The 20,618-nt window shown below is 37.3% G+C and overlaps 1 protein-coding gene across 12 annotated transcripts in view; it reads left to right on the forward strand.

Moving 5' to 3' along the window:
* The window catches only part of NEK1 (NIMA related kinase 1), a 163,867-nt gene that overhangs the window by 59,966 nt on the left and 83,283 nt on the right, over positions 1 to 20,618 (forward strand). For 6 of the 12 annotated variants that reach the window (XM_074228982.1, XM_074228983.1, XM_074228978.1 and 3 more), the window contains 6 exons: positions 7,165 to 7,224; positions 7,467 to 7,523; positions 7,614 to 7,661; positions 7,793 to 7,867; positions 17,336 to 17,499; positions 17,581 to 17,712. In XM_074228982.1, the coding sequence (XP_074085083.1) occupies positions 7,165 to 7,224; positions 7,467 to 7,523; positions 7,614 to 7,661; positions 7,793 to 7,867; positions 17,336 to 17,499; positions 17,581 to 17,712 (536 nt within the window). The remainder of the gene's footprint in view (positions 1 to 7,164; positions 7,225 to 7,466; positions 7,524 to 7,613; positions 7,662 to 7,792; positions 7,868 to 17,335; positions 17,500 to 17,580; positions 17,713 to 20,618) is intronic. The other 6 variants (XM_074228988.1, XM_074228981.1, XM_074228989.1 and 3 more) reach the window with 3 other exon arrangements.

Here is a 20,618-nt window from a genome sequence, read left to right on the forward strand (position 1 = left end):
ACTGGCCCTGGAGTCAGGAGCACCCGAGCCCAAATCCGGCCCCAGATAAAACCAACAATCACCCAGCTGTGCAACCCTGGGCAAGCCACCCCAACCCCACTGCCCTGCAAAAACAACAAAAAAACCCCCAAAATAAAATAATAATAATAATAATAATAATAATAATAATAATAATAATGTGGTGGCGCAGTGTACAGAGCACCAGCCCCAGAGTCAGGAGCACCCAAGTGCAAATACGGCCTTAGACACCCAACAATCACCCAGCTGTGCAACCCTGGGCAAGCCACCTAACCCCATCTGCCCCACAACCCCCCCCCCCCGAAAAAAACCCAATGATAATAATAAAAAATGTGCTTCAATCTGTGTTCCAACACCACCAGTTCTGTAGCAGTTGGATCACATACTTTAGGATAAGTCCATTGCAAAAGCTACTTACATACATTTTCCACTGTTGCCATTGCTGATTGCAGCTCCCTCCATTCGTATTTCCCCACTACCATATACTATATTTTCTCTCTCCTTTCACTCTGTCCCTCTTCTTAAATGTGCTGTAAGGTAGCTGAGTGTCACAGCAGACTAATCACCGGCACTGGGGCCAAGAGGCCCTGAGCCCACCTACCACACCTAAGGCCCAGCAATCATGCAGCCCTTGCAAGAAGTAGAAAAGATAATGTGTTATATCTGACCATTCTCCCCAGTGATAATAAAAAAAATCTTATTATATGAAATATCTTAGCCTATTCTACCTCTCCTTTCTCCTACTCTCATTACATTTTCCTTTTAGCCATTGACTCCATTTTTACAATATATTGTATCTTCAAACTCAGCTCTCTTCCTGTGCTTCATTCATAAAACCTCCTTCTACCTCTTCTATTAAATGAGACGTTTCCTATGAGTATTATCAGTATCATTTTTCTATGCCAGAATACATGTAGTTCATCTTAAGTCCCTCATATTTTACCCTTCTCTGCTCTGTATGCTTCACCTGAGTCCTGTACCTGAAGATCAAACTTTCTGCTCAGCTCTGGCCATTCGAACAGAAACATTTGAAATTCCCATGGTTCATTGAAAGTCCATCTTTTTTCCCTGAAAATGGATGTTGAGTTTTGCTGGGTAGTTGATTCTCGTTTGCATTCCAAGCTCTTTTGTCTTCCGGAATATTATATTCCAAGTCATACGAGCCTTTAATGTAGTTGCTGCTAAGTCCTATGTGATCCTGACTGCAGATCCACAATATTTGAATTGTGCCCTTCTGGATGCTTGTAATATTTTTTTCTTTGACTTGGAAGTTCTGGAACTTGGATATAATATTCCTGGGGGGTTGTTTTTTTTTTTTTGGATCTCTTTCCAGTGGAGATTGGTGGATTCTCTCAATTACTATTTTGCCCTCTGTTTCCAGGATATCTGGGCAATTTTCCTGTAGGAATTCTTAAAAATGATGTCATGGCTCTTTTCCTGATCATGACTTTCAGGTATCTCAATAATTTTTAAATTATATTTCCTGAATCTGTTTTCTAGATCAATTGTTTTTTCAATGAAACATTTCACATTGTCTTCAATTTTTTCTTTCTTTTGGTCTTGAAGCATTGTATCCTCACTTCTCGTAAAGTCAGCAGCTTCCATGAGCTCCATTCTAGATCTGAAGGATTTGTTTTCCTCAGAGAGCTTTCTTATCTCTTTTTCCATCTGACCAATTTTTTTCAAGCATTCTTCTCCTCCTCAATAACTTCTTTGGCCTAAGCTGGTTTTTAACATGCTATTTTCTTCAGCATTTTTTTTGGATCTACTTGACTAAGCCACTGACTTCTTTTTCATGTTTTTTCCTTGCATCTCTCATTTCTTTTCCCAATTTTTCTTCTATCTCCCTCACTTGATTTTCAAAATCTTTTTTGAGCTCTCCCATAGCCTGAGCCAATTTCCGTTTTTCTTGGAGTCTTTGGATACAGGAGCTTGGACTTTCTCATCTTCTGACTGAATACTTTGATCCTTCTTCAGATCATAGACAAAGTATTTCTAAAGGGTGTTCCTCTTTTTTCTCTGTTTATTCATTTCTCCAGCCTGTGCCTGGTCTTGGGGGGGTACTTCCTGAGCTTTTGAGTACTATTGGAATACCCCCCCCCAAGGATCTCCGTGTGTGAATGACCACAAGTGCACCCCTCTGCCACGGGGCTGAGGTGGGGCCGCCCTGCTTTTCTATGGGGGTCCCCTAGACTGTGATCAGGATCTGAATGTGGTCAGGGCCCCAGAGTCCTGTCCCAGGGACAGAGTACAGATCTCGGAAGTCTCTCTCTCTACTCCCCTACCTAGACTGAGTATTGAAGGGTGAGTTGTCTGGGGGCTCCTGCTTACCAGCTCTGTCTGCTTCCAGTTCCTGGATTTGGGCTTCTGTGGCCATGCTGCTCCTGAGTGCCCTGAGAGCTGGGCTTCATGAGCTCGCTCTGGCAGAGGCCCCCCCTCCCATCTTCTGAGTTGTGCCTGGTGCTCCCCTAGTGTAGGTCAGGAAACTGCCCCCCGCTGCTGTGATCTGTGGTTCCCAGCGCCCTGTGGCTGCCTCCGGGAGACTGAAGTTCCTTCATTCTGGTGGGCTGCCCCTCTAACCCTATAGAGCATGAAATGGAGCCTTTCCACTATTTTCCAGGTTACCTTGAGCTGAAGAACTGCCTCACTGGATCTTTCTGTGGCTTCTGTCTCACCAAAATTTAGTTAGAGTCATTTTGTATTTGAGAGAGAACACCTAAGAGAGACTCTTCTCCTGTCACCATCTTGGCTCTGCTCCATTGGCTTTTTCTTAAAACCAATTCTTAGTTTTAATTTATTAGTTCACTGGTTTTCTTGCTTTCAGTTTTATTAATCTTTTCCTTGATTTTCAGAATTTCTAATTTGGTATTTTATTGGGATCTTTAATTTTTCATTTCATAACCTATTTGTACTCCTCTCCCCCAAACATATTTTCTCCCACATTTCCCTCCTCCCCCTCCCTTCAGAGAATTTAATTCTTTGTTAAGTAAAACATGGATTAACTCTTAACTCCGATTTAATTAACTATTATAATCTCACTCCTCCCCTGATTTTCATCAGGACTTTTTGTTCCCAACATAGTGAAATCATCTTGGACCTCTTCAGTGGAGAGACAAGATCCAACCATACCCAGATCCTCTAAGTCCAATCATTTCAATTTTATTCAACCCTTTAACTATCCTAAGAGAAATACAATTCTCAAGTGTTATAAGTATTATATCTTCCCTTTTAGGGTTGTATACAATTTGATGGTCTTGACTAACATTTGTTTTTATTTACATTTTTTTTTTTTTTTTTTTTAGGATTTTGCAAGGCAGATCGGGTTAAATGGCTTACCTAAGGCCACACAGCTAGATAATTATTAAGTGTCTGAGCCCGGATTTGAACCCAGGTACTCCTGACTCCAGGGCCGGTGCTTTATCCACTGAGCCACCTAGCCGCCTCAAACACATGCTCCTTTATTTTATTTATTTATTTATTTGTTTAGGTTTTTTCCCCAAGCAAATGGGGTTAAGTGGCTTGCCCAAGGCCACACAGCTAGGTAATTATTAAGTGTCTGAGACCGGATTTGAACCCAGGTACTCCTGACTCCAAGGCCAGTGCTTTATCCACTACGCCACCTAGCCACCCCCTTTATTTACATTTTTATGCATCTCTTGTATATTTGGTGATTGAATTCTCTGTTCAGTTCTGGTCTTTGTGTCAGTAAATTTTGGAAGTCCTCTGTTTCATTGAACATCCATCCTTCGTTCTGATAGTGTGTGCTGAATTTTGTAGTAAATTAGTAAATTCTTGGTTGTAGTCCCAGGTTCTTTGCCCTCTAATATCCTCTGGCCCTTTTGTGTTGATGCTAAATAGGTATTGTGTGAGTTTGATTGTATTTCCTTTGTATGTAAATTGCGGGTTTTTTGCTGCTTACAGAATTTTCTCCTCTCTTTGAGAGTTCTGGAATTTGGCTATAACAGCCCTTGGAGTTTTTATCCTGGGGATCTCTTGCTGCAGGTTTCTGTGTTTTCTTTCTGCAGGGTTTCTGTGTTTACTTTCTTTTTAATATATATATTTTTTGTTTTTAGGTTTTTTCAAGGCAAATGGGGTTAAGTGGCTTGCCCAAGGCCACACGGCTAGGTAACTATTAAATGTCTGAGACCGGATTTGAACCCAGGTACTCCTGACTCCAGGGCTGGTGCTTTATCCACTGCGCCACCTAGCCGCCCTTCTGTGCTTTCTTTCAATGGATATGTTGTCTTCTTGTTCTAGCAGATTTGTACAGTTTTCCCTGATAATTTGCTGCATGCTTTCCAGGTTCTTCTTTTGATCTAGGCTTTCTAGTAGTCCAATGATTCATAAATTATCTCTCCTAGCTATATTTTCCAGGTTGTTTGTTTTTCCTAAAAAGGTACTTTACTTTTTCTTCAATTTTTTCAGCTTTTTTATTTTGTTCAATGGAATCTTATAGTTCCATAGATTTGTTGGTTTCAATTTGTTCAATTCTAATTTTTGGTTTTTATTTTCTTCAGTTAACTTTTGTGTTTCCTTTTCCAGTTGGTTATTTTTATTTTTTAATGGAGTTGATTTCTTTGCTCAATTTTTCATTATTTTACTGCATGTCTCTCATTTCTTTTTTCCATTTTTCTTCTTCCTCCTTTCATAGGTTTTTTAAATTCTTTTTTAAGCTCTTCTATGAGCTTTTGGATTTTATTTCAATTTATAGACTCTTTTGAGACTTACCCAGTGAATAAATTTTTACTGATTTCTTCTTCTGACATGGCATTAATATCATCTTTATCTGCAAAGTAGTTTTCTATAATGAGCATTCTTTTAGCTTTTTTGCTCATCTTGGTTGTTTTGGCTCTACTCCTGGGGTTCAAGGAGAATAGATCCAAGCTTTTTATGCTGGGGCTGGGGTCTGATCCAGGGCTTGTTGTTGGGCAAGATGTTGCCTATGTAGTCCAGGCCTTGCCTTTACAGAGGTTTGTTGTCTCCTTTGGGTTCATGTTCTGCCTATACAGTGGTTTGTTCCCAACCTGGTCCTGTCTTTTACCCTGGTGTTCCCAGAATTCAGATTTTGTTTGGGAACTTGCTATCTAGCTGCTGGGACCTCTGTTGTTGTCACACTCTTGACCTGGACTGCACTGTGGCTAAAAGTCTCCTGCTTTGCTGACTTTCCCACTGTCCTGCTTCACTTGGCTTTACTTCCCCTTTTCCCCCAGAGAGACTGACCTTCCCTGAAGATCCTCCATGATGTGTATCTTTGAAAACTTCTTTGAATATTTTCTGTAGCTTGAATGTCCAGAAAAGCTTTTGGAGCATGTTAATGTCGTTCAGCCATCTAGGCTCCACCCCTGATGTCCAAGTATCTTTTTAAATTGGGAAATGGGAAACGAGTTGAAACTCTTCTGTCCTTGATGGTATGGTGTTCCCATATTCTTATTCCTATCTGTCTCAGCCTGTCTCCGTTCTGTGCTTACACTGCTACCCTTTAGAACTGTGCAGAGTAACTGAGTCTTTCAGTTGATTATCATTACCACATTGCCGTTACAATGCCCAGTGATCTCTCTTTCTCAGTTCTTTTCACTTCCATTTTGCATTAGTTCATATAGATCTTGTTATGTTTTCTGAAACACTTTCCTCCTTATTTCCCACAACACAGCAGGGTTCTGTCACACTCATAAGTTACCTCTTGTTCAGCCATTCGGTCCCCAGTTTGGGTGAGTATCCCCTCAATTTCCTGTGGTTTGTCACCAGAAGAGCAGATATAAATATTTTTGTTCCTATTTCTCCTTTTCCTTTTTTTTTTTTTAATCTCTTTGGGACACAGAATTAGTAGTAGTAGTGTTGCTGAGTCAACAGTTTTGTGGCTTTTTGGTCATAAATCCAATTATTCTCCAGAATGTTTGGACTAGTTCACTATTCCACCAGAAATTCTTATCAAACTGTTAATTATATTTTCATAGTGTTCTTATATCACTCATTTCTTTTTTTCTAATTTATTTATTTTTGAATTGTATACTCCCCCCCCAGAAGCCAGTCTGATAGTCTTTAGATTGTTTTCATTGATCACTGTTCATTGATCAAAATTGAATGTGTTGAGAGAGAAATCATATCCTTAAGGAAAAAAAATATGAGATAGCTAGATTGAATAATAAGATAATATTTTTGTTTATGTTTTTAATTAAAGGTAATAGTCTTTGGTCTTTGTTCAAACTCCACAATTCTTTCTCTGGATACAGATGGTATTCTCCATTGCAGTTAGCCCCAAATTGTGCCTGATTATTGTACTGATGAAATGAGCAAGTCATTAAGATTTATCACTCATTTCTTTTCCAAACTTTCCACTACTACTTTTAACTATTTCTTTAACTCAGGAATTCTTATGGGATTTTGATTCAGTTAGTATTTTTATTTGAGTCTTTTGTTTGTAGCTATTTTCATATTATTGTCTTCTGAGTTTATATTTTGGTCTTTCTTGTGAAGTAGTTTTTTTTATCAGTTGGGACCAAGACCCTTGTTTCCTTGTGATCAGGTCCCAGTGCTCCTCTCCCCACTGGAAATGCAACCCATAATGGTGTTTGTGCAATAGAACTGATATTTCGTGCCAACTATATCCAGTGCCAGCAAAGAGTCTCCTGTATTCTTTCTGTCCATTTGCCCACATCCCTCACCATCTCTGGACTGAGAGCCCCCGAAGTTGCTGCTGTTATTGCTGCTATGTGTGGTCCCCAGTGGGCTTCCACCCTGGTGTCACAAACATCACTTGCTAACATCTTAAATTGAACTGAGAAATTCAGAAAAATGCCTCACCTTGATTTTGTTTTGGCTCTGCTACTCCAAAATTTGATTTAAAGAATTATTTTAAAGTTTGGAGAAGGAAATGTTGAGAAATTCAGCTTGTATTGCTCCTTATTTGCCATTTTTAATGAAGTTTTGATGACCATTAGAAAAAAGACTTTTGTCAACTACTTGTCTTTTTCTGATCCCACAGAAAATATATTAAGTTCATTACTTTTCTTTAGAAAAGTATTGTGAAGCAGAATTTTAACAAAGTGTGTTCTGACATTTCTCTTTTGATTTTCCCTATAATTTGCAGTTTACTAAAATATGTGGTTCATACTCTTTATCTAATTTTTAGCTTCACTTTTTATCCAGGCCCAACAATCTCCATCGAAGAAAGTGAATCCTGGAGAAGAAAGGAGGAAAATGTTAGAGGTATAAAGCCAGCTATTGCTTATTTTCAGGCTATACAATTAACTTCTAAAAAACTAAAAATCCTTATAGTACAAAATTAAACCTCCAAACCTTTCCTCCTTAGTTCTTTTCACAAGAAACCTTTAACTGTTTCTTAAATCTCTTTGGGCATGCTTCTACTAACGGAGTACTAACTTTCTTGATGAAAATATAAAAGAAGGAATTAATATATTGACTAAAATAATACTTTACTTCCCTTTAAGGAGTTAGCAAGGAAGAGAAAGTTGGAATATGAAAGAGAAAAAAAACAAAGGGAACAGGTAGACTTAGGTTTATTTTTTCTTGCTTTGCCTATATATCCAATATATTACATTTGTATTGGTCTAAAGAAACTCTTTTAATTGTTACAGATTAATTTACTTGAACAAGAACGTGTGAAAAGACAAGAGAAAGAAAGGGTAAGGATAAAATTCCATATATTTTTCCGTAATATACTTTTAAAATTTCTTCAGGAATATATTTTTATTTATAAACAACATTTGTTTCTTAGAAAAACAATTTTGAGTCTGCTCTTTTTCCCCCCCTTAAGATGGAGCAAATAAATAGGGTCAAGGAGCAAGGATGGAGAAATGTTATAAGTTGTGGTGGAAGTGGTGAAGTTAAGGTAGGCCGAAGTTGTTAATATTTATTCCTCTATTTGTTAAATTATATTTACATTTTAGTCCTGTAAGATGATATCTCTTTTAATAACTTCTATTTAGTAAATTAAAATGTTTTTCATGATTGATTCATATTAATCCTGGGAAATACCATGGCTGATATCATAAGGTTTTTATCTGAGAGAGTATGGGTGAGGGAGCAGTGAGAAGTTTGAGAGATGAAGAGCCCTGGGGAGGTTATGTGAGGAGTGAGATCTTGGGACAGGAGAGAAGTAGCATGATTGACAAAAGAAATGACACAGTCGTAAGGGCATTGAGAGATTAATTTACATGTTATCTGAAGGAAGAAAAGATATCAAAGGCATAGAAAAATGTTTTGACTCTTATACTCAAACATGGCAACTGGGTAAACTACAACAATGTTAACAACCTGTTTGTCTACTTTGCTATTTATATAAAATTGTAATGAAAATTATGTGAAATTCAGTGAAGACATTCTTCATGAGGATATCAGTAGGGAAAAAAAAATCTTTCAGTAATGATATTCCACAATATACCACCTCTTTGTCATTATATAATTCACTAAAAGATGAAAATTGCAGGTATGGGGGAACAGAGTTCCTGGTCACAGTTGCAGGGTGGAAAGGAGAGCTTATGGTCATACACAGAGAAAAGCACAGACCAGGAGGGTATTAGACACACTTCTCCTTAGATCATATCACTATGGAGGAAAATGAAAACTTACCAACACCACCAAGCTAGCACTGAAAACAACTGCATGAAAACCTGCTGCTTGGGGCTTCCCTCTCTCCATCATGGGAGCAGAACCCAACCTTAACATATTAAGGTAAAAGTCAAGAAATAGATTGGGAAAATGTTACTATGATGACAAAGAAGATCAAAACTAACTCAGAAGGCAGCAAAGTCAGAACTGCCTCATCTAAAACCTCAAAGAAAAATAAGAAAGAAGTTAGGGACCTGAATAGAATTTTATAAAAATTAAGTATGATAAAGATGTAATGCAATAATTGTAACATTGTCAAATATGAAAAACTTGAGAACTCTGGTCATTGCCACAAATAGCTCATGTCCAGAAGACAGATAAAGATTCCTACCCCTCCATTCTTGACAGTCAAGCTATGAATAAAAAGTGCAAGAGATGTTGTTTTTCAACTCATACCTTGTTGGAAACCGTGTTGTTTGTCTTTATCACAGTTTGTTATAAGAGAATGAATGAGGGCAGTGTCAAGATGGCAGCAGGAGAAGAGCCCCTTCTAGGTATTCTCTCCATAATATTTCAAAAATCTTGAAATTATGAATCTAGCTAAATTTTTGAGAGACAGAACCCACAGAAAGATCAATTGAGGCAATTCTCCAGACCAAGGTAATCTGGAAAATAGTGGAAAAACTCTGCTCCATGGGGTTAGAGTGGCGGCCCCACCAGAGTAACGAAAGGTGAGCCTCCCAGAAAGAGCCCCAGGGCACCTTGGACTATGTCTCTCACAGCATCAGCAGTTTTCTGACCCTCACCCCGGGGAGCACAAAGCACAACTTGGAGGATCAGTGAGGGACCTCTGCCAGAGCAAGCACAAACTCAGTGCAGCAGCGATGTCAGCCTAGATCCAAGAAAGCAAGCATGGAGCCAGCAAGCAGGAGTGTCCAGGCAACTGAACCCCGAGTGCTCAGCCCACCGAAGGTAGGGGAGTAGAGAGAGACTTCCGAGGTCTGTCCTCTTTACCTGGATCTGGACTCCGGGGCTCTGACCACATTCAGATCCTGATCACAGTCTAAGTCTCCCATAGAACAGGGATCATTCACAGACCACGAGAGCAGTCAGAGCCTCACACACTGACGTCCTTTTAGGGGTATCCCAATAAAACTCAAAAGCTCAGGAAGCACCCCAAAACCAGGCACAGGTTGGGGAAATGAGGAAGAAAAAAAAGGAACCTAACCATTGACAAATACTTTGTCTATGATCCGAAGGAGGATCAAAATATTCAATCTGAAGGTGAGAAAGTACAAGTTCCTGCATCTAAAGACTCCAAGAAAAATGGAAGTTGGGCTCAGGGTATGAAAGAGCTCAGAAAAGATTTTGAAAATCAAGTGAGGGAAATAGAAGAAAAATTGGGTAAAGAAATGAGAGAGTTGCAGGAAAAACATGAAAAAGAAGTCAGCAGCTTAGGCAAGGAGATCCAAAAAAATGCTGAAGAAAATAACATGTTGAAAACCAGCTTAGGTCAAATGGATAAAATAGTTCAAAAAGTTATTGAGGAGAAGAATGCTTGAAAAACAGAATTGGACAAGATGGAAAAGGAGATAAGAAAGCCCTGTGAGGAAAGCATATCCTTCAGATGTTGAATGGAGCTAAATGAAGCTGATGACTTTATGAGAAGTAAACACCAAAAGATTGAAAAATTAGAAGAAAATGTGAAACATCTCATTGAAAAAACAACTGATCTGGAAAACAGATTCAGGAAAGATAATTTAAAAATTATTGGGATACCTGAAATCATGATCAGGAAAAGAGCCTTGACCTCATTTTTAATGAATTCCTACAGGAAAATTGCCCTGATATCCTAGAAGTATCTCCCCCAGAAAGAGATCGCCCCCAAAAAAAACCCCAGGAATATTATAGCCAAATTCCAGAACTCCCAAGTAAAAGAGAAAATATTACAAGCAGCCAGAAGAACACAATTCAAATATTGTAGAACTCAGTCAGGATCACACAGGACTTAGTAGCAACTATATTAAGGGCTCATAGGGCTTAAAATATAATATTCTGGAAGACAAAAGAGCTTGGCAAGCAACCGAGAATCAACTATCCAGAAAAACTGAACATCCTCTTCCAGGGGAAAAGATGTACTTTGAACAAACCAGGGGAATTTCAAATGTTCCTGTTGGAATGGCCAGAGCTGAGCAGAAAGTTTGATCTTCAGGTACAGGACTCAGGTGAAGCATACAGAGCAGAGAAGAAGGGTAAAATATTAGGGACTTAATGATAATTAACTGCATGTATTCCTGCATAGAAAAATGATACTGATGATACTCATAGGAAAATAGAGCAGGTAAAATGAGCTTTTATAGATGAAACACAGGAGAGAGCTGAATTTGAAGATACAATATATTGTAAAAATGGAGTTAATGGCTAAAAGGGAAATGTACCGGGAGTATGAGAAAGGAGAGGTGGAATAGGCTAAGATATTTCACATAAATGATATATGTGTATATTTTTTTGCCAAGAGCTATTGCAATGATATAGAAGGGGGGAGGGTGAGATGGAATGAGGGAACCTTCACTCTCATTAGAAATGGCTCAGAGAGGAAGCAGCATACACATTCAATAGGGTACAGACATCTAGAGTAAAAAGGAAAAAAGGGGGGGATGTGGGTGATAGAGGAGAGGGTGGATCATAGGAAGAGAATAGTCAGATATAACACATTTTCTTTTTTTTATTTTTTGCAAGGGGCTGGGATTGGTTGGCCTGTCTGGGACCACGGGGCCAAATGGTTGGTGGGTCTCCAAGGTGTTATGTGGGCTCAGGGCCTCTTGGCCCCAAGGCCAGTGATCAGTCCATTGTGGCACTCAGCTACTCTACACCACATTTTAGAAGAGAGACAGAGTGAAAGGAGAGAGAAAATATAATATATAATAGTGGGGAGGTAAGGATGGAGGGAATTGCAATCAGCAACAGCAACAGTGGAAAAATATGGAAGTAATTTTTGTGATAGACTTATCATAAAGAATGTGATCCACTTGAGACAGAGCTGATGGTATCAGAACAGAGACTGAAACACATTTTTTTCTTTTTCTTTTACTTTATTTCTTATGAAAGTCTATATTTTTGGGGGAAGGGGGTTCATATTTACTCTTAAACAAGAATATTTTAATAATGTTTAAAATATCACTAGTACAAAAATAAAAAAATTTAAAGATTTTTAAAAAAGAAATTAAATAGAAAAAAGTTTCGAATAAAAAAAAATAAGAGAATGAATATTGGGGAGTGGGACCAAGGAGAATAATAGTGATGCCAGAAAAACGTCAACAAAGCATTTATAAATGATAAACAGAGAGCATGAATATCAGAAAGATATCAGCAAGACAATATGAATCACCCTATCAAATATATTATAGATTTTATTTTTAAAGTAGGTTATACATAGAGTCACAGTTTCATATGCAATTCTTTTTCTGTTCCTTGAATATGAAAATGATTTTGTGATATTTATCAAGGATATTAATGGAATATTATTGAACCACAAAATATCATAGGCGACATGGTGGCTAGGTGGCGCAGTGGAAAGAGCACCAGCCCTGGAGTCAGGAGAACCTGAGTTCAAATCCGGCCTCAGACATTTAATAATTACTTAGCTGTGTGGCCTTGGGCAAGCCATTTAACTCCATTTGCCTTGCAAAAAAAAAAAAACAAACCTAAAAAAAATCATAGAAAAACAAAGACATGGAAAGGCAATTGAAATCAGAATTATGAGAATAACATTGACTATGTGTATATATTTTTACTTAAAGATTTTATTTATTTTGAGGTTTATGATTTTTCCCGTAATCTTACTTCCCTCCCCCCACCCCTCACAGAAGTCAGTTTGCCAGTCTTTACATTGTTTCCATGGTATACATTGATCCAAATTTAATGTAATGAAAGAGAAATCATATCCTTAAGGAAGAAACACAAAGTATAAGAGATAGCAAGATCAGACAATAATTTATCAGTTTTTTTTCCCTAAATTAAAGGTAATAGTCCTTGGTCTTGGTTCAAACTCCACAGTTCTTTCTCTGGATACAGATGGTATTCCCATTGTAGACATCCCCAATTTGTCCCTGATTGTTGCACTGATGGAATGAGTGAGTCCATCAAGGTTGATCATCACCCCCATGTTGCTGATTGGGTGTACAGTGTTTTTCTGGTTCTGCTCATCTCGCTCAGCATCAGTTCATGCAAATCCCTCCAGGCTTCTCTGAATTCCCATCTCTCCTGGTTTCTAAAAGAACAGTAGTGTTCCATGATATACATATACCACAGTTTGTTAAGCGATTCCCCAAATGAAGAACATTTACTTAATTTCCAGTTCTTTGCCACCACAAACAGGGCTGCTATGAATATTTTTGTACAATCATCTCTTCAGGGTATAGACCCAGTAGTGGTATTGCTGGATCAAAGGCTATGCACATTTTTGTTGCCCTTTGGGCCAAGTTCCAGATTGCTCTCCAGAAAGGTTGGATGAGTTCACAGCTCTACCAGCAATCTGTTAGTGTCCCAGATTTACCACAACCCTTCTAGCATTGATCATTTTCCTTTCTGGTCATATTAGCCAGTCTGAGAGCTGTGAGATGGTACCTAAGAGATGATTTAATTTGCATTTCTCTAATAAGTAATGATTTAGAGCAATTTTTCATGTGACTGTGGATCGCTTTGATTTCCTCATTGGTTGTAAAGATTGTTTCCCATTTACTACATTTCTTTTGGTCTTGGTTACAGTGATTTTGTCTGTGCAAAACCCTTTTAATTTAATTTAATCTAATCAAAATTATCTAGCTTGTTTTTAGTGATGTTCTCCATCTCTTCCTTAGTCATAAACTGCTTCCATTTCCATAGGTCTGAGAGGTAAACTAGTCTTTGATCTTCTAGTTTGCTTATTATATTGTTTTTTTATGTCTAAATCCTGTATCCATTTGGATCTTATCTTGATATAAGCTGTGAGGTATTGGTCTAATCTAAGTTTCTTCTATACTCACTTTCAATTCTCCCAACAATTTTTATCAAAGAGAGAGTTTTTATCCCAGTAGCTGGACTCTTTGGGTTTATCAAATAGCGGATTACTATAATCATTTCCTGCTATTGCACCTAGTCTATGCCACTGGTCTACCACTCTGTTTCTTAGCCAATACCAGACAGTTTTGATGACTGATGCTTTATAATATAATTTTAGATCTGGTATGGCTAAGCCAACTATTTGCACTTTTTTTCATTGATTCCCTGGAAATTCTTGACTTTTTATTTCTCCATATGTGTTTACTTACCACTTTTTTCTAATTCATTAAAGTAATTTTTTGGAATTTTGATTGGCAGGGCATTAGACAGGTATTTTAGTTTTGGTAGAATTGTCATTGTTGTTTTATTAGCTTGACCTATCCATGAACAGTTGATGTTTGCCCAGTTATTTAAATCTGATTTTGTTTGTGTGAGAAGTGTTTTGTAATTGTTATCAAAAAGTTTCTGAGTCTGCTTTGGCGAATAGACTCCCAGGTATTTTATATTGTCTGAGGTTACTTTGAATGGGATTTCCCTTTCTCGCTCTTCCTGCTGTGTCTTGCTAGTTATATATAGAGAATTTGAGGATTTATGAAGGTTTTTTTATATCCTGTGACTTTGCTAAAGTTGCTAATTGTTTCCAGTAGTTTTTTTAGATGATTTTTTGGGATTCTCTAGGTATACCGTCATGTCATCTGCAGAGTGAGAGTTTTGTCTCTTCCTTCCCAATTCTAATTCCTTCAATTTCTTTTTCTCTTGTTGCTGAAGCTAACATTTCTAATATAATATTGAATAGTAGTGGTGATAAATGGGCATCCTTGTTTCACCCCTGATCTTATTGGGAATGGCTATACCCTATCCCTGTTGAATTTAATGCTTGTTGATGGTTTCAGATAGATACTGCTTATTACTCTAAGGAACAGTCCATTTATTTCTACACTTTCTAGTGTTTTTAGTAGGAATGGGTGCTATATTTTGTCAAAAGCTTTTTCAGTATCTATTGATGTAATCATATGATTTTTTTAAAATTTTATTTATTCATTTAAGTTTTTAGGTTTTTCAAGACAAATGGGGTTAAGTGGCTTGCCCAAGGCCACACAGCTAGGTAATATTAAGAGTTTGAGACCAGATTTGAACCCAGGTACTCCTGACTCCAGGGCCAGTGCTTTATCCACTGCACCACCTAGCCACCCCAATCATATGATTTCTGATAGGTTTGTTATTGATTTAATTACACTAACAGTTTTCCTAATATTGAACCAACCTTGCATTCCTGCTTGATCCTATTGTATTATCCTAGTGATAACTTGTAATTGTCTTGCTAAGATTTTATGTAAGTTTTGCATCTATATTTATCAGGTCTATAATTTTCTTTCTGTTTTAACACTTCCTGGTTTAAGATATCAGCACCATATTGGTGACATACAGAGAGTTAGGCAGAGTTCCATCTTCACCTATTTTTCCAAAGAGTTCATATAGAATTGTAAACAGTTGTTCCTTAAATGTTTGATGGAATTCACTTGTGAATCCATTTGACCCTGGAGATTTTTTCTTAGGGAGTTCAGTGATGGCTTGTTGAATTTCTTTTTCTGAGACTGGATTGTTTAGGTATTTAATCTCCTCTTCATTTAACCTGGGTAACATATATTTTTGTAAATGTTCATCCATTTCACTTAGATTTTCAAATTTATTGGCATAGAGTTTGTCAAAATTATTCCAAATTATTACTTTAATTTCCTCCTCATTGTTAGTGAGTTCACCTTTTTCATTTATGATACTAACATTTTGATTTTTCACAGTGACTTTTCAAACCTGAGGGTTGACAGTGTCTTTACCTCTAAGATGTCCAGATAGACTTAACAACTCCAATTAAACGAATTACTTTCTGATACTTCAAACTGTGGGTCGGTACATCTTCATTCCTTCTCCCCTTAGCTTAGACTTCTTCTTAACTGATCTTGTTTTAGTTAGTAGTCCCATAATTTCCCCAAATTCTTAAGAATTAGAGCCATTCTTCCTTTATGCCTGATCTGTATCTCAGCGCTGCTACTTCTTCATCGCTATGCAGAAACTCTTTGTCCTTCCCATCCAACACTTTATTCTAGATTTTTCCTGTGGAGCTCCTTACCTGTAGCTCATAGAGCATCTGATTTGTGGTGGGCCTTGCCCAGCACTGAATGGCTAACCGCCCTCATGTACTAAAGTTTAAAGTCTGTTGTGGCTTCCCTGGCTTTCCAGGAAATATTAAAGTTGAGTTTTATATAATGTTTTGAGATGTATAAAGTACATTATATATAATTAAACTTTTGAGATAGGTATTCCAGATCTTGTTGTTCCTGCCTTGCAGAGGAAGAAAGGACAGAAGAGAATTAAATGACATCTCTTTGCTTAGGTTAGGAACTGTCTGATACAGAATTTGAGCTCAGATCTCTCCTCACTCTAAGGCCTCTCCTCAATCTTTCCATTACAGCATGCTCACATCCAAGCCCTTTGTCCTGATATTCAATCCAATTTCATTTTTCTCTGCTTTCCTTTTTTTTTTAATTGTTGACAAGGCAATGGGGTTAAGTGACTTGCCCAAGGTCACACCGTTAAAAAGTATCAAGTATCTGAGGCTGGATTTGAATTCAGGTCCTCTTGACTCCAGACCAGTGCTCTATCCACTGTCCCACTCCTTTCCAGTATGCTTTAACCAATCTAGTTTCTAAACCATTTATCATTTCTTCCCTTTCTACTTCAGACACCTACCTTACTACTTTGCCTTTCAGTACCCTATCTTATTTTGTTCCCATTACCTAGAAGGTTCTCTTTCTTTTTCCTTACCATTCAAATTCAGTTCAAGATTAACTTCTTCTAAAAAGAATTCAATTTTTAACATTTTCTGGTATTGGGTATTTCCTTTTCATCTATTTTGCATTCTGCACCACATTATTGTCCTGGCACCTGCCACTTAGATATTAAAAAAATCTATGTCTTACCTATCCAAGTACATTGCAGATTTCTTGAGATAGGAACTTTGTCTTCTGTTTTATATCCCTTGTTAGAGAACTCTTTTTTTAGTTTTTTTTGCAAGGCAATGGGGTTAAGTGGCTTGCCCAAGACTACTAGGTGATAATTAAGTATCTGAGGTTGGATTTGAACTGACTCCAGGGCTGGTGTTCTATCCACTGTGCCACCTAGCCACCCATGTTAGAGAACTTTTAAAGAATTTTAATTCATTGATTTTTTTAATCTATTCAATGTTGATAATTACATATGAATGTTACCTTCATTGTTCTGAATTTCATTTGTAAACATTAAAATTTGCCTGTAATTTCCTGTGCATATTTGTTACATTATTGTTCATCTGTTTTTATTTGTTGAAACTAAAAATGCATTACCATTGTCCTTGGAAAACTACCATGCTCTTAAGTATTTGGGGGGCATTTTATTAGACTTTACCTGTAGTTCTATGCATGTGCTTGTTACATCATTGGTAATTTATTTTGCTAATCTATTTATTAGTTCACAAAGTAAACCAAAAATTCTCATTGTCACTTGAGTATGTTTATTGGAAAACTGTATTATTCTATAGTATTAACTTCTAAGATAATACATTCAGTCTGAAAAAGGTATTTATTTAAATTAATGTATTTTATCCATTTGGGATATGATATATATGAAATAAAACAAGACAAAAGGCTATGAAGGCACTTTCTTTAATTTCCAGGCTTCATATATTGGTGGTGGAAGGGCAGTGGCGCCAGGTCCTTTTCCCTCCCGAGGACCATATGAACAATATCATGCTATTTTTGATCAAATGCAGCAACAAAGAGCAGAAGACAGACAGGCCAGGTGGAAAGGAGAAACCCATCGCCATTGCCTTCCCGAAAGGTATGGCTGTATTCTAGTGAAGTTGAATCTGCTTTAGTTCAGATAAAAGTAATGAAAGTCACTGTGCATGTTTATCTACAGAGGTGGTCCACCTGGAATACGTCCAGGATTTCCTAACGGGGCTGTATGTCATCACCATTCTTCTGAGACTGATTCAGTTAGGAAAAGTTTGAAAAGATTGAAGGCCGTGTCTAAGCAAGCCAATTACAACAGGTTGGACTGTGATAATTTGTGAATCCATCTTTGCGTCTCATTCTGTCAGTTGTCTTAATGTAGCTTCAATATCGTACTTGTTTGAAGATCTCCATCACTCAGAATCATTTGTCTTTTGGAAACTAACATTTACCTTAATTTTCTAAGTTGTAAATGCATTTTTTTATTTAGTTATATTTTGTCAAGTAACCATTAATTCTAATACTAAATTATAACTAGTAAATAATTTATCCATTGACTTGACTTTTTCTGGTTTGTAATTGAGAACAAAATGATTATATTCTTGGATATAGGTGAAGATGTGGATGAATTTGTCTATCTGTTACTGTGCAGCATTATAGTAAGTTTAGATTTTGGTTCAATAATATTTGAAAAAACACTTTGAAAGCATTAATTTTTCTCAACCCATTTTTCCCCTTTCTCCTTTCCTTTTCTTTCACCTTTTCTCCTGAGAACATTTGAATTTCTTTCTCTTATTATCCATTACTAATTTTTTGTTTTCCTGTAGTCCTAAAATTCTTGCATTTCCCCCTTTCTTTTGTGAATCAATTTAAACAGACTGACCTTGGACTTACAGATCTCCTACAGAACATACAAAAGTATGTTCATAAAAACTCACTTTTCATTATTAAAATAGCTGTGAGATTGAGTATAACAGTTATCACTAACAAGAAAATAGGCACATCCTTCTTCTGGAGAATATTTCTGAGGACTCAAAAGGTGCTTTTGAACTAAATTGATTGAGAGGAACATCCCTGGCAGTTGACCCAAAGAAGCTGTGACCTAGAAAACTGGTGCAGGACAGATGCTCATTAGAATGCATTTAAACAGTTGCAAGTGATTGAGTTATAGTTAAGTTAATGTTTCATGCTTGAATTTCTCTGTAAGGTAAAAGGAAGGATGTCTAAATTCAGGAAAGTCCAGGGGAGTCTAACTAGATGTTCAAGCAAAGAATTCCAGACTATAGCATATAAAACATCCCAGTAAGATTGACAAATCTTATCTATTTATTTTTTATCAAATGTTCAACTAGGGACAGGGAAAAGGCAGGGACTCACCTGAACTCTCCTAAATTCCCCTCTAAACAACTTAAAATCATTCCTCAAAACAAATTCTGGAGCAACAGAACTGAAAGCACTGAGTGAAGCAGTTTTCTCACCCAAGACCACTTAGAAGGTCTGCAGGAAATTCTTTCACAGCCTCATAAGAGTTGAGCACTAGGGGTGGCTAGGTGGCGTAGTGGATAAAGCACTGGCCCTGGAGTCAATAATTACCTAGCTGTGTGGCCTTGGGCAAGCCACTTAACCCCGGTTGCCTTGCCAAAACCTGAAAAAAAAAAAAGCATTGAGCACTGTCCAGTGCCAGTCCAGGACCCACCTCAGCAGCTGAAACAGCTGAGAGATTGAAAGCCCTAGCCAGAAGATTGGGGAGTTCCTTTACTGGCATTGACTGCAGCATTCTGTTCCATTACCTATGTTCATATCATGCTCCAAGCCCTGTAGACCTGGGGGCAAAGAATAGCACTAGCTCACTGTAGGAGAATTGGGAAAGTGAATTAGTCTGAGGTCATGGAAGAACTTACAAAGAATTACAAATTAGATAGAAGAGACAGAGGAAAAAATGGGGAAAGAAATGACAGTGATACAAAAAAATTATGAAAAATGAGTCAGCAGGAGGCACAAAAATACCTCTAATAACACCTTAAGAAGCAGTAGGGCAAATGGTAAAAGAGGCACAAAAATCCAATGAAGAGAACACCTTAAGGAGAATTGATGGGGTGGCTAGGTGGTGCAGTGGATAAAACACCAGCCCGGGAGTCAGGAGTACCTGAGTTCAAATCCGGCCTCAGACACTTAATAATTACCTAGCTGTGTGACCTTGGGCAAGTCATTTAACCCCATTTGTCTAGACGACCCCCCCCCAAAAAAAGAAGCAGAATTGACCAAATGAAAAAGTAGAAAAGTTCAATGAAGGAAATAATTAAGAAAAAATTAGAATTGGGCAAGTGGAACTTGAGACATCAAAAAGCAATAAAAATCAAAAGATTGAGAACAATAGAAGAAAATGTGAAATATTTCTTTGAAAAATGTCTTGGAAAATAAAGGAGATATAATTTAAGAAATATTGTAGTACCTGAAAGTCATGATCAGAAAAAAAATCCTAAACATCATCTTTCAAGAAATTATCAAGGAAAACTGCACTGATACTTTAGAATTAATAGGTAAAATAGAAAAAAAAATCCACTGATCACCTCTTAAGATTCCCAAATAAAATCTCCCAGGAATATTAGAGCCAAATTCCAGAACTCCTAGGTCAAGGAGCAAATAGTTCAAGCAACCAAAAAAAGAAACAATTCAAATATTGTGAAAACAGTGAGGATAATACAACATTCAACAATTTCTTTATTAAATATTCAAAACTTAGAATATGATAATTTGGAGGACAAAAAAGTTAGGAGTATAAACCAAAAAATCACCTACCTAGCAAAACTGAGAATAAGCCTTTGGGGGGGGGGGATGGACATTCAGGCATTCCTGATTAAAAGGCCAACACTAAATAGAAAATGTGATTTTTCAAATAGAAGATTCAAGAGAAGTACAAAAATGGTAAATAGAAAGGAGAAATCACAAGGATCCATTAATTTTAAACTGTTTACATTCCTGCACAGGGAGATGATACTTGTAACTCCTAAACATTTTCTCATTATTACTGTAAATTAGGAATGTGCATTGATAGAGTGCAAAGGTGTGAGTGTATTCAAAGAACTCACATTCTAATGGGAGAAACAACATGCAAAAAAAAATACATATGTAAAATGTATTGGGTATAAATGGAAGATAGCCTCAGTTTAGGAGTGTTGCAAGGAGGACCTGACCTAGTATGATTCTATGAGTGGAAAGAAGAGA

Source organism: Macrotis lagotis, chromosome 3, assembly GCF_037893015.1.
Source record: "Macrotis lagotis isolate mMagLag1 chromosome 3, bilby.v1.9.chrom.fasta, whole genome shotgun sequence".
NCBI classification, from domain to species: domain Eukaryota; kingdom Metazoa; phylum Chordata; class Mammalia; order Peramelemorphia; family Peramelidae; genus Macrotis; species Macrotis lagotis.